The sequence below is a fragment of the Aedes albopictus genome, chromosome 3, assembly GCF_035046485.1.
Source record: "Aedes albopictus strain Foshan chromosome 3, AalbF5, whole genome shotgun sequence".
In the NCBI taxonomy this organism is placed as follows: domain Eukaryota; kingdom Metazoa; phylum Arthropoda; class Insecta; order Diptera; family Culicidae; genus Aedes; species Aedes albopictus.
In genome coordinates, this window is record NC_085138.1 from 28,969,424 (window position 1) to 28,982,277 (window position 12,854).

The following is a 12,854-nucleotide window of genomic DNA, read 5'->3' on the forward strand; positions in this document are numbered from 1 at the left end:
GGAAAGGCAACTGAATAGTGAACAACCACTGTAGTAATGCCATACCGAATATCCGCCGGAAGTGGGTTCTAAATGGCGTAATGAACGATGGGTAAATAACCTGGTCCAGGAGTTGATGTCTACATCCCACGATGGCTTCGTGGTCGACAAAGTAAACGGAAACTTCTTCTGTAGCTGCTATGCGCCTCCGCGGTGGTCGATTGAGCAGTTTACGCAGATGCTGGACTGCACATGTGTGGACCGTGCTGACAAAGCGAAGGTCGATGGTAATAGCGGGTGACTCCAATGCCTAGGGAAGCCGTTTTACGTACCAGCGGGGTCGGATCGTGCTAGAACACTGGCTATGCTAGATGTCGATCTAGCTAATGTCGTTACCAAAATTCGATTATCGACGTTGCTTTCTGTAGTCCTAGTGTAACAACTAGTTCGAACTGGAGGGTAGACGATGGCTACACTTACAGCGATCAGCTGACAGTTCGCTACAGTATCGTCTACAACAACAGCAGGTAGCGGATAGAGGAAAAGAAAAGGTACCGTGAGCGAAACTTACTCGGTTTAAGCAGAGAAGCTGCTAGCGGCGCTCTCGCGTGCGTGCGATGCGACCATGCCTAGCAGACGCGCCAACTTGGTCAAATTATTGGGGGGGGCAAAGCCTGTTTTGTCGGATATTTGGTATGGGAAAATTAAAAAATCGTCAAATATTGGGGGGGGGGGGGGGGGCAAACCTATGCTTGCCCCCCCTAAGTTGGCGCCTATGATGCCTAGGCAAATTCACTTTAGAAATGGGAGACCACCTTACTGGTGAACTCAAGGAATTGCGGACCTGCGCCGCGCCTGCCTACGCGCTAGGTGATGGATGCAGCGAGCACGAACTGAGGAAGAGCGAAAGGAAGGGCGGGAGTTGTTCGCCGCTGCAAAAGCCGCGCTGAAAATTGCTGAGGGTCACTATCAGAGCGAATCCGTGGGGTGATGCCTACAGGATCGCGATGGCCAAGACAAGAGCTGTAATGGCTCCTACAGAGCAGTCTCCAGAGATGTTGGAGGGGATCATGAGGGGCTTTTTCCGCGTCATAATCCTAGCCCTTGGCCTCCTTTCGTAGGACATTGGGCATTGGGGCTGGCGATTAGGAGAGGGTCACCGATGAGAAACTTTCGAGGATAACACAGACCCTTAGCATAGGTAAGGCCTCAGGTCTGGACGGAGTTCCGAACTTGGTAGTAGCTATTGCAGAGGCTCTCGGGAAGTTCAGGTCTGCATGCAGAAATTCCTTGACGAGAGTTTTCTTAGGGGTTTGGAAGCGGTAGAGCTTGGTTCTATTGCCAAAGGCGGGGATACTGCCCGGAGATCCGTCGGCATATAGACCAACAGGCGGGGAAGGTGCTCGAAAAGATCATTCTCAACAAAATGTGGAAGCATACTGAGAGTGTAAATGGTCGCTCGAGCAACCAGTTAGGGTCCCGGAAAGGGAGGTCAACCGTACAGTATGCGGCAGGAAAAAATGCGAAAGTGTTTTTCAACTTCAAACCTCATTTTCGTCCATTTGACATGACCCAATCTATGTTTCAACGTTCCATGATCTATAATAGGCTAGTTTTCTGAAAAGTTAATTAAAAAATTTCCCATTTTGGTCACTAACCTTTACAGGGCGGCGCCTGAAGATGAAGACAACCAGAATTTTCAAACCGCAGAAAATCACACAGGTCGCTAAATTTCGCATCTGATAAAACAAAATTTTTGATTTTCTCTACAATATCATCAAATATATGTACTTATTTCATCTGGTATGTGAAACTACATGGCTCTGGATCAGTGTGGTCTGGTTGTTCATCGAATTTGAGCTAATTTTGTTACTGTTATAGTCATTTTGTTTAATGACCATTGGGCGCGCAGTTTATTGATATCCGCTTATTAGGCCTACATTACCACATGTTAAACATCAAATATGTTCATTTTTATTTTTCAGTGCTAGAATATAGACATTGACTGATACACTGTCATGAAAAAATAGTCATACATATCCCATATTTAGCGTGTAATAGTGCCTTGAACTTTTCGCATTTTTTCCTGCCGCACCCTGTAGATGCTATCTTGTCGGTTACAAAGACAGCCGAGGTAGCGCTCCAGCGTAAGAGAAGAGAGATTCGCTACTATGACTCTGGATGTGAGGAACCCGTTCAATACCACCAGTTGGGCGGCTATTGCCGTTGCGTTTCTGCGTCTGAGGATGCCCGGGTACCTATTGTACAAAATTCTCGGAAGTTACTGAGCGATTCCAAGCAACAGCATCAAAATTAAGCAAATTTTTTAATTCATGATTTTCTATTGAACTGAAACTTTGCACAGTTTTTCAGTTCCATCTAAATCGCCATTTTTCGATATCAAATTTTAATTTTGAATCACGACTAACTTTTCAAAAGGGTGTATGTGAAAATGGTTCAAAAATATTCAAAAATCTGCACAGCCAAAATGGTTCGTTCGATTGCTATGAATTTTTCAGAAAAGTTAGATAACTAAATGGTGATTCCTAAGAAAATATACACTGTGAAAAAAAATCTTTTTTAACATTAAAAAATATCATTTTTGTCACAAAAACTCAAATATCTCAAAACCCTATCTTTTTACCAACGTAATTTTTTTAGCGAAGACGGTCCATTATATTAGCAATCTACCATAAAAATTTGGTGATGGTAAACTAATAAACAAAAAAGTTATAACATTTCAAACATTTCACAATTTTCACATTTGGTAAATATTTTTTCTGTGTAAATTATTTCGGTCAGAAATCGCAGTTTGATGCTGATTTTATTGTTAAGCAAAGTTAGATAACTAAATGGTGATTCCTAAGAAAATATACACTGTGAAAAAAAATCTTTTTTAATCTTAAAAAATATCATTTTTGTCACAAAAACTCAAATATCTCAAAACCCTATCTTTTTACCAACGTAATTTTTTTAGCGAAGACGGTCCATTATATTAGCAATCTACCATAAAAATTTGGTGATGGTAAACTAATAAACAAAAAAGTTATAACATTTCAAACATTTCACAATTTTCACATTTGGTAAATATTTTTTCTGTGTAAATTATTTCGGTCAGAAATCGCAGTTTGATGCTGATTTTATTGTTAAGCAAAGTTAGATAACTAAATGGTGATTCCTAAGAAAATATACACTGTGAAAAAAAATCTTTTTTAATCTTAAAAAATATCATTTTTGTCACAAAAACTCAAATATCTCAAAACCCTATCTTTTTACCAACGTAATTTTTTAGGGAAAACGGTCCATTGTATTAACAATCTACCATAAAAATTTGGTGATGATGAACTAATAAACAAAAAAGTTATGACAATTAAAACATTTCACAATTATCACATTTAGTAATATTTTTTTTTAGTGTAAATTATTTCGGCCGGAAATCGCAGTTTGATGCTGATTTTATTGTTAATGGCCGTGCGTGAGTAAAACAAGCTGTTTTTATTATGTATTATGTATGTTATATGTACAGTAATGTTCCGATTTTATCACGCCCTCCGCGCATTAGTCGTTTCAGGTACACCGGGGCAAGTTGAAATGGGTGGGTGGGGCAAGATGAAACACGAAGTTTTGAAACAGATTTCAATACAATTTGGTAATTTATCCTTCGTTAAAAGATTGTTTGAATCAAAAACTATGCGTTACGGCGATCAAACTATTTATTATCATTAGAAAACATCATGTTAACCCGCTGTTTCATCTTGCCCCACCCGTTTCAACTTGCCCCGGTGTACCTTATTCATTAATTTGCTGTTACATTTGAGGACAAGTGTTTTCCCTCTTCTTCAAGATGAATGTTGAAAGCGTGTTTTGCAACGTTAAAAATATTGAAATGGGTATAGATGTTGAAGAATATTCCAAAACATTTTTGAAAAGGGGCGTGATTAAATTGTTTAAACAGATGTCGCTGATGGTGCGGTGGCATGACTCTCTGCACTTAGCACTTCTGGCAATTTCTCAGTTGTTGTCGTTTTAGAACTTCCTGCGCCCTGCTTTACCGATGATATACAGATGGCTCGTTTGTCAAAGTCTAGACGGCAGGACGTGCAAGTAAATTTGTATTCAATGTGGGCATTTGGGCATAACCAGTCTCTTTCAGTTTATCTATGGTGCTCTCGGTGAGATTTCGTAACTCTTTTGAACATTTTTTTCATCAAACGGTCTACAAGACAGCGTTGAGTTGAAGACCTTTGAGAAAGCGACTGTTCATGTTGTTCGTTAGATTATAATAAACAAAATCACTTATTAGTTTTAATTGACTAGTTTGGTGTTGTTTGCTTGGCTGAAGAAAAAAATTACTAATAAATTTTTAATATCCATAGCGAAGTATTTCTTTGCTTTTTCGTGAGCATTGTCATGGTATGTATACAGACACACAAACGTAACACTGATGAAATTTTCATTGACCACGCCTTTAACGATCATTTTGAATCTTGGTTGTGGCTTTCATAACCAGAAGAGCGCCCATCGTGCGTTTGACGTTTCACACTAGCGCCTTCTGATGACGATATTGCACAACGCAGTGTTTCGTGAAACATTTCCACCAGGTGGTGTTAGTGTGAACTGGGCGATGGATTTTCACGAAAATTGTTCTAGGCGTTTCGTCTGTTTGTCTATGGTATGTACCTCTCATGCATTTGTTGTTGTTGAAGTTACTCACATTCTTCCGATCATAAAGTCTGTTCTTTAAGAGGTAATTTTTTTTTGCAGATAAACTAGACGTATACGCGTATATAAAACTTTTATTATACAGCTCTTCTCTTAAAAATAAGTTTAATTCCATTTTTCTTATAATCAACAGCTTTTCAACACTATCAAGGGATTTTTTCACCAGTCACGTACACAGCAAAAAAAATCTTGTGATATCACATCATTTTCGCTGCACATCAGTCGCGTCGTAAAAGTGATGTACAAATTACATCCTTTCCACGTAGCAAATTAGCCGCCGCAGCTTGACAGAGGTCTAGCAATCGCTAGAACCGGAACGATAGATGAATCATATATAAGTAAAATATTGGCATGGATTCGTACACTGATCCGCTGATTGTGAGGCATATCCCTTGCCTCTCGGCTATTTCACCGAGTTAGAAGGAAGGTGATAAATATGATACTGCTTCTAAATATTCGCAGGAATGGGTTTGTTGACACTTTCCAGTGCCAACCAGGGTGTACATGGTGAGTGTGATAATTGTTGGAAAACGATGCAACAGAGTGAAATTGCGTTCGAAATTGGGTACGTCGCCAGAAATTACGCGCCTGGATATTACAAAATTATTTGCTGTGTACAATAAAAAGTATGACACTCTCAATGTTTTTGATCACAACACTGGATCGCGTCTAAGTTTCAAATAGATATTAAAGTAATTATGAATAATCAAACAAAAATATCATGAAACAACGGTAGCCTTTACAATAAAATCAGCATCAAAATATAATTCTCGAAATAATTTACACAGAAAAAAATTTTTTTTGTTACTAAATGTAAAAATTGTGAAATGTTTGAAATGTCATAACTTTTTTGTTTATCAGTTTACCATCACCAAAATTTGATGGTAGATAGCTGATATAATGGGCCATTTCCCCTAAAAAATTGACGTTGGTAAAAAGATAGGGTTTTGAGATATTTGAGTTTTTGTGACAAAGATCATATTTTTTTAAAGTAAAAAAAGAAATTTTTTACAGTGTATATTTTCTAAGGAATCATCATTTAGTTATCTAACTTTGCTGAAAAATTCATAACAACCGAACAATCCGTTTTTGCTGTACAGCTTTTAGAATATTTTTGAACTATTTTCGCATACACCCTTTTGAAAAGTTAGTCGTGAGTGAATATGAAGGTTTAATATGTTTAATATCGAAAAATGGCGATTTAGATGAAATTGAAAAACTGTGCAAAGTTTCAGATATTTTTGAAATGGTCGCTCAGGATCGACTGACATGACTCCGTGGAATTCCTCTACTTCCAGAATCGAGTACTAGTTTACGATACAGAGGTGGGTCGGAAGTGCTTTCACATAACCTCAGGAGCTCCGCAAGGTTCTATCGCAGTTGTGAAGAAGTGGATGTGCTCCAAGAAATAGGAATTGGCTCACTAAAAAAAATGAGATGGTGCAAAGCGAAGACAATCGTGCACATGGTAGTTGCTGCTCTGTGATTCACTAAAATAAGACAGTCAAACCAATGGATCCACATGTTGAAACGTGTAGTATTTACCTACAACGCAGTAGCATCGGAAGGACGTGTCTAGATACATAACGTCTGTCTAATAGACTTTCGCTGGTATAAGTAGCGGTGGCCATAGGACCATACTGCACGAGCCTTGGACTTGGATGGAAAGGGATCCGGAGCAGGTGGAGACAAGTATTTCTGTATCCTAGCTGGTAAGGCCTTAGGCTTCCGGAGGTCAAATCGCGATGCTCGCGGCATCAGTTCTTGATACGTTCTTGCTGTGCGGTTGGAAGCAGGCGTGTTGTCGAACCTGCCTGCCTTGCGAGGACAAAGGAAGTGGTGAGGCCACTCGGGAAGCAGGTAATGCGTCAGCAGTCACCACGTTACCTTGGTGTCCTTCTAAACGAGCGTGTTATGTTGGCTGTTGGAGGCTTCCCTCACTATTATCAGAGCCTTCCGCTTGAAAGTTCCCGCTTGGAAGCAGTACGTCACGTGTTCAGGAACAGTCATACCCAAATCGAAGTAGCCAAACATTTTCCATCATAACGTTTCTGTCAAATTTCGGAACAAAAGAACATCCCATACAATCTCGTTTCGAAGTCCATGATTCCAAATGGATGCCGTGAAGTTTCTTCGACACTCGTGGCACTTGTTCGTTGCCCAGGAAGAAGTTGGCCCGTGGCAGCACCTTTGGCGTAGGATCAAATTCTTTTTCGATACGGATGAAAATTTCCGATCGGAGTCGTTGGTGTTTGGTGCTCTTGTGGTGACGATTGGCTTCCTCGCCTTGGTTATTCCTTGGGAGTGCGCTAAACGATATCGTAGGCGGGTAAGTTCGAACGATCTCGGTTGAATGATTTGGTGTAATTGACAACGGTTTTCTTCAGAACAACATCGCTCCTCAAACTGCTATTCAAATAATGGAACAGTTAGAAGACAATCGAGAATGTCTCAGAGAAATTGCGCATCTTCTCGCGGTAAGAAATAATCATAAAGTCTAGTATCAAAATAATTGACAATTCAGCAAAACATTTTTAGCAGCCGAAAAACCTTCGATCACCTTCACCGGAGGCATTACCGGAAGCCATTCATGAAACGGAACAAAGCCCCCCACTGGAGCCCCCTCAGGTGACGGATGTTCAGGCTGCGGATGGGCCAGTCCAATGCAAAATTCCAGTGTGCAAGTTGCTGCGCCAGACGACGATGCCGGTGAAAAAAGTGGAACCGAAAAAAGCACGATCCACGCCCAAATGATGTCATCAAAGTAACCATTAGCAGGATATTTCGACCTTTTGGGCTTATAGGGCTATTGTACGGCCAATGTAGAACATGTTAGCTTCTTTATAGCATTTTATCAGCACGCAAGCAGAAAAAAAGTTCTTTATGGTTTTTGATATGCTCTATATTGACCGTACAGTAGCCCCATGAGTCAAAATATCGTGCTACTGCTTACTTGAATAGTTCAAGAGAAAAATCCATAATATAAAACTTTAATTATCTGAAGAAAACCCAACTTTTTTATTTGCGTCAATTGTTTTAAGAACTTTTATGTAACACATAGGGGATGGTTTATCAAGCAACAAATAAATCGAAAAACACAGCGCAACATTTTTTTGTCTCAAGAGCAAACTTATGTGTCTCCGAAGGATTTTGGGCCGCTGAATCCGAATCCGGGCTCAGATTTGCTCCAACACGTCACAATTTTGAGCTATACCTCAATGTATAGGGCAAAATATGCGATTTTCGGCTTTTTTGACTGCAAGCCATTAAGCTTGGATATATTTTTTTTAATCAATCAAAAGGTTAGTTGGTCAACTAACATCTAAACTAACGACTAATGCAAAATATTTCGTTTTACCTAATCAAATTTGATAGATTTAAGCATTTTATGTTAGTATAAAAACTTGCATGCAACTTTTGGTGGGTGACTTGTATGGGAAATATCGTACTTAACATAAATCGCTTAAAACTATCAAATTCGATTTGGTAAAACGAAATATTTTGAATGAGTCGTTAATTTAGATGTTAATTGACCAATTAACCTTTTGATTGCTTAAAAAAAATGTTTCCTTGCTTAATGGCTTGCAGTCAAAAAAGCCCAAAATCGCATATTTTGCCCTATAAATTGAGGTATAGCTCAAAATTGTGACGTGTTAGAGCAAATCTGAGCCCGGATTCGGACTCAGCGGCCCAAAATCCTTCGGAGACACATAAGTTTGCTCTTGAGACAGACAAAAAGTTATTTTTTGTTACGCTGTGAAATAGAAGCATTTCCTGTTGAGATTCCCAACAATTGTAATAGCACGTAATGAACTTTTGCACGATTTTTTGCTGGCCTGCTCACTCTCACAGGAAATTTGACGTTTGAGCGGTGCCGACACTTCTCAAACGTCAAATTTCGTGTGAGAGTAAGCAGGCCAGTATAGATTCGTGCAGTAATCCATAGGCCATATGAATAAAGTTGAGTAAATATTGCGGAGATTCCACCTGTTTAGACTCCTGCGCGAAAATTAGTTGCGTAGATTTTTCTTGCGTGGGCCCACAGATATGAAAACAGACCGCGTCCTGGTGAATATTTTACGCTGTGTTGTTACGTACACATGTGGTGATAGTTTTCCATTGTAAACAAACATTTATAATGAACCTACGCTGAAAATAAGCCTAATTATTTATTTGCGTTGGAATCTTTAAATCTTCGCAACTGGCAATACTCTTTACTAAATCTATGTGAAGCCGTGGAGCAAATCTCTGTGAATCTTCACAGAGATCTGAGTAAAGAGTATTTACTCAGCTTCATTCATAATAGCCTAATATCTCTGCTACACATTTAGTTACTACAGAGACGAGTAGCTGCAATGACGTTGTTGACAAGCACACATGCTCGAGGCATGATAAACGAGTTTGCCATATCATGTTTACTACTGAAAATGACAAAAACCGGGCTCACAGCATGGGCGTAGCCAGAAAGGGGTTTTTATCCTTAATTATCAAACCTTTTTTACTCGAAAACCACAAGAAATTTCACTAAGTATTTCTCCAGGAAAACCATTTCAATCTTATCATAGAATTTTACCAAATAACAAGCTTGATTAAATGTCTAAATTTTGTGAGTCCATTCAAAGATTTCAACAATAAAATTCGTCCATAATTTATTTCAGACACGGATTCCTGCATATTTTTTTCCCTAGATATTCCTACAGAAATTCTTCCAGAAATTTGTTAAGAAAGCTTTCCTGGGATTTTCTAAGGAATTATTAATGGGATGGCTTCCGGGATTATTTATGGATTTCTTCAGGAATTCCTCCAGGGATTCACCCGTGAATTTCTACTGTGTTCTTTTCAGGGACAACTCCAGGGTTTATTTTAAAAAATCCTGCAAAGATTCTTCCTGGAACTTTTTTTTAGAATTCTTTCAGGAACTCCAGGAACCCTTTGAAGCCGGAATTTTGCCATGCATTATTATGCAGTTTTTTTTACGTTTTTCGATAGTTTTGGTGGTCAATAGTATAAAAACGGTAGAATATTATGCAGAATATTTTTTCTTGATATCCTAGGTCACCCAAACTATTCTTGAGTTTAGATCCTTAAGTCTACGGGTATAACGGTAACTTTTTTCGTTATACAAATCTACGATTTGTAATCTATCATGCCCAGTAAGTCTTCTGAAAAGTTATTAGACAATATTAGATCATTCGGGATATCCTAGGTCACCAAAATTGTTCTTAAGTTTAGATCTTGAAGTCTACGGGTGTAACGGTAATTTTTTTTCATTATACAAAGCTATGATTTGTAATCTATCATGTCCAGTAAGTCTTCTGAAAGGGTAATAGACAGTATCAGATCAGTCGGGATATCCTAGGTCATCCAAACTGTTCTTGAGTTTGGATCCTAAAGTCTACGGGTGCTATGGTAACTTCTTTCATTATACAAAGCTACAATTTGTAATCCATAATGTCCAGTAACTCTTCTAAAAGTTCAATGGACAGTATCAGATCAGTCAGGATATCCTAGGTCATGCAAACTGTTCTTAATTTAAGATCCTAAAGTCTACGGGTGTAACGGTAACTTCTTTAATTATTCATAGCTACGATTTGTAATCTATCATGTCCAGTAAGTCTTCTGATAGGTAAATAGATAATATCTGATCAGTCGGGATATCCTAGGTTATCCAAACTGTTCTTGAGTTCAGATCCTAAAATGTACGGGTGTAACGGTAACTTTTTTCATTATACAAAGCTACGATTTGTTATGTATCATGTCCAGTGAGTCTTCTGAAAGGTTAATAGACCGAATCAGATCAGTCAGGAAATCCTAGGTCATCCAAACTGTTCTTGAGTTTAGATCTTAAAGTCTACGGGTGTAACCGTAGCTTCTTTCATTAAAAGCTGTAATCTATCATGTCCAGTAAGTCTTCTGAAAGTTACAGTGGTTGTTTTTATCAACTTAGCTTTATAACAGGATGATTGATTGATTTGTCTTTATTAAAGAGACTTTCAGCGCTTGGCTGGTTCGTCTCTTCCTTTATAACAGTAAGGAAGCCCATTATATCCCAAAAATATATAACAACGCTTATTGTTCCTCTAACTACTTTGGTAAGTACAGTGAATTATGTAACACTACTTAACGTAGTGGCAAAAGCTATTATCACAAGTGTAGACCTGAAGCAATGGTCTTCGGAGTAGTGTTGTTGATCTGGAATATCTCAAAACTATCTTGAAATGACTCATGATATGCCAGGCGGATTACAGATTACAGTTTAAAGTTCATTGTGAGAATCAATACTGTTACTATCGAGAGCTGAACTTCAGGATAGTTTGAACGACTCTCAGTATCCCAAAGGTTCATAATAATACTTCAGGTTGGTCCAGCACCCGCGATTGATTATGAAACGATACTCAGTATGACAGATATAGCTGATATTACCGATATTAATCTCAACCGTTAAGTTTGTTTTACAGGAAAAATTCGGTAAAGGTAGCAACTTTTACAGAAGTTCGTTAGAGTTTGACAGATAAACGATAACATTTTACCGAAAATTGTTATTTTTTTACAGAATTTCGTTAAAAATCCATTACCGAACGCTCAGCGGTTGAGATTTCGGTAAAAATTTCCGAACGTGATTAGCTGTGACTATGCTATTATTTATGGTGAAAACACAAAGTTGTTCTTGTAGATTTGAAGGACTTCATTATATAACAGTTTGGACGAACCTGGATGTCACAAAGGTTTATAATAATAAAAAAATGTAGCCTTCAGATTGGTCCAGTATCCACGGATAAATATGCAACGTTACTCAGCAGAGCAGTTATGGCTGTTGTCACGACTGTAGACCTGAAGTCCTGAACTCAAAGGTAGTTTGGCCGATCTGGAATATCCCTGTAGTGTCTGTAAATGACATTTGAGATTTCAAGAGCTTCACGGGCCCCATCAGATTATGCAATACTTACAATTCATGACGAAAACACATAAAGCTTTTCTGGAAGAATTGAAGGACTTCATTATAGAACAATTTGGAAGACCCTGAATGTCCCAAAGGATTATAATAAGCTAGTAGACTTCAGATTGCTCCAGGTCTTGCGCTTGTTTATGCAGCGTTACTCAGTAAAACAGTTATGGCTACTGTTACGAGTGTAGACCTGAAGTTCTGAACTACAAGGTAGTTTGGCTGACCTGGAATATCCCTATAGTGTCTATAAATGACATTGTAGATGTCAAGAGCTTCACAGATCCCAGCAGGTTATGCAATACTATTAATTGTGGCGAAAATACATAAAATTATTCTAGTAGATTTGAAAAACTTCATTCTAGAACAGCTTGGACGACCCTGAATGTCCCAAAGGTTTCTAATAAGCTAGTAGACTTCAGATTGCTCCAGTCACTGTGGTTGATTATGCAGCGTTACTCATTATAACAGATATGGACACTATTACGAGTGTAGACTTGAAGTCCTGAACTCCAAGGTAGTTTGGCTGATCTGGAATATCCCTGTAGTGTCTCTAAATGACATTTGAGATTTTAAGAGCTTCGCGGATCCCAGCAGATTATGCAATATTACTATTTATGGTGAAAACACATTAAATTTTTCTCGTAGATTTGAAGGACTTCATTATATAACAGTTTGGACGACCCTAAATGTTCCAAAGGTTTCCAATAAGCTAGCTGACTTCAGGTTGCTCCAGTAACTATGGTTGATTATACAACGTTACTCAGTATAACAAATATATCTACTGATACGAGTGTAGACCTGAAGTTCTGAACTACAAGGTAGTTTGGCTGACCTGGAATATCCCTATAGTGTCTATAAATGATATTGTAGATATCAAGAGCTTTACGGATCCCAGTACGTTATGCAATGCTATTATTGGTGGCGAAAATACACAACCTTATTCTTGTAGAATTGAAGGACTTCACTATGGGACAGTTTGGAACACCTAGAACATCCCAGAATATAAAATACGTTTTGATAACCTTAACAACGGCTAAATGAATACATATGATTCTTTCAGGAACAACTCCAGGGAAATTCTTCCAAGGATTCTCCCAGGAACTTTTTTTAGCATTCCATCAGGAGTTCCTCTTGGAATTGCTTCCAGGATTCCGCCTGGGGTTTCTTCAGGAATTCCTGCAGGGATTCCTCCAGGAACTGGAACAGA

At 38.6% G+C, this 12,854-nt stretch overlaps 2 protein-coding genes across 4 annotated transcripts in view; both read left to right on the forward strand.

Annotated features, from left to right (window-relative positions):
• Positions 1-12,854, forward strand: part of LOC115263428 (vitellogenin-3) — a 54,823-nt gene that overhangs the window by 36,826 nt on the left and 5,143 nt on the right. The gene's annotated exons all lie outside the window — the stretch shown is intronic.
• LOC134291370 (uncharacterized) lies at positions 6,708-7,531 on the forward strand. 2 transcript variants are annotated; one of them, XM_062859041.1, is made up of 3 exons: positions 6,708-7,030; positions 7,089-7,178; positions 7,243-7,531. In XM_062859041.1, exons 1-3 carry the CDS (start codon positions 6,815-6,817, stop codon positions 7,453-7,455), a joined length of 519 nt encoding a protein of 172 aa, XP_062715025.1. In that variant the 5' UTR covers positions 6,708-6,814; the 3' UTR covers positions 7,456-7,531. The 2 variants fall into 2 exon arrangements, with proteins under 2 accessions (XP_062715025.1, XP_062715024.1); XM_062859040.1 differs by having other exon boundaries at positions 7,240-7,526.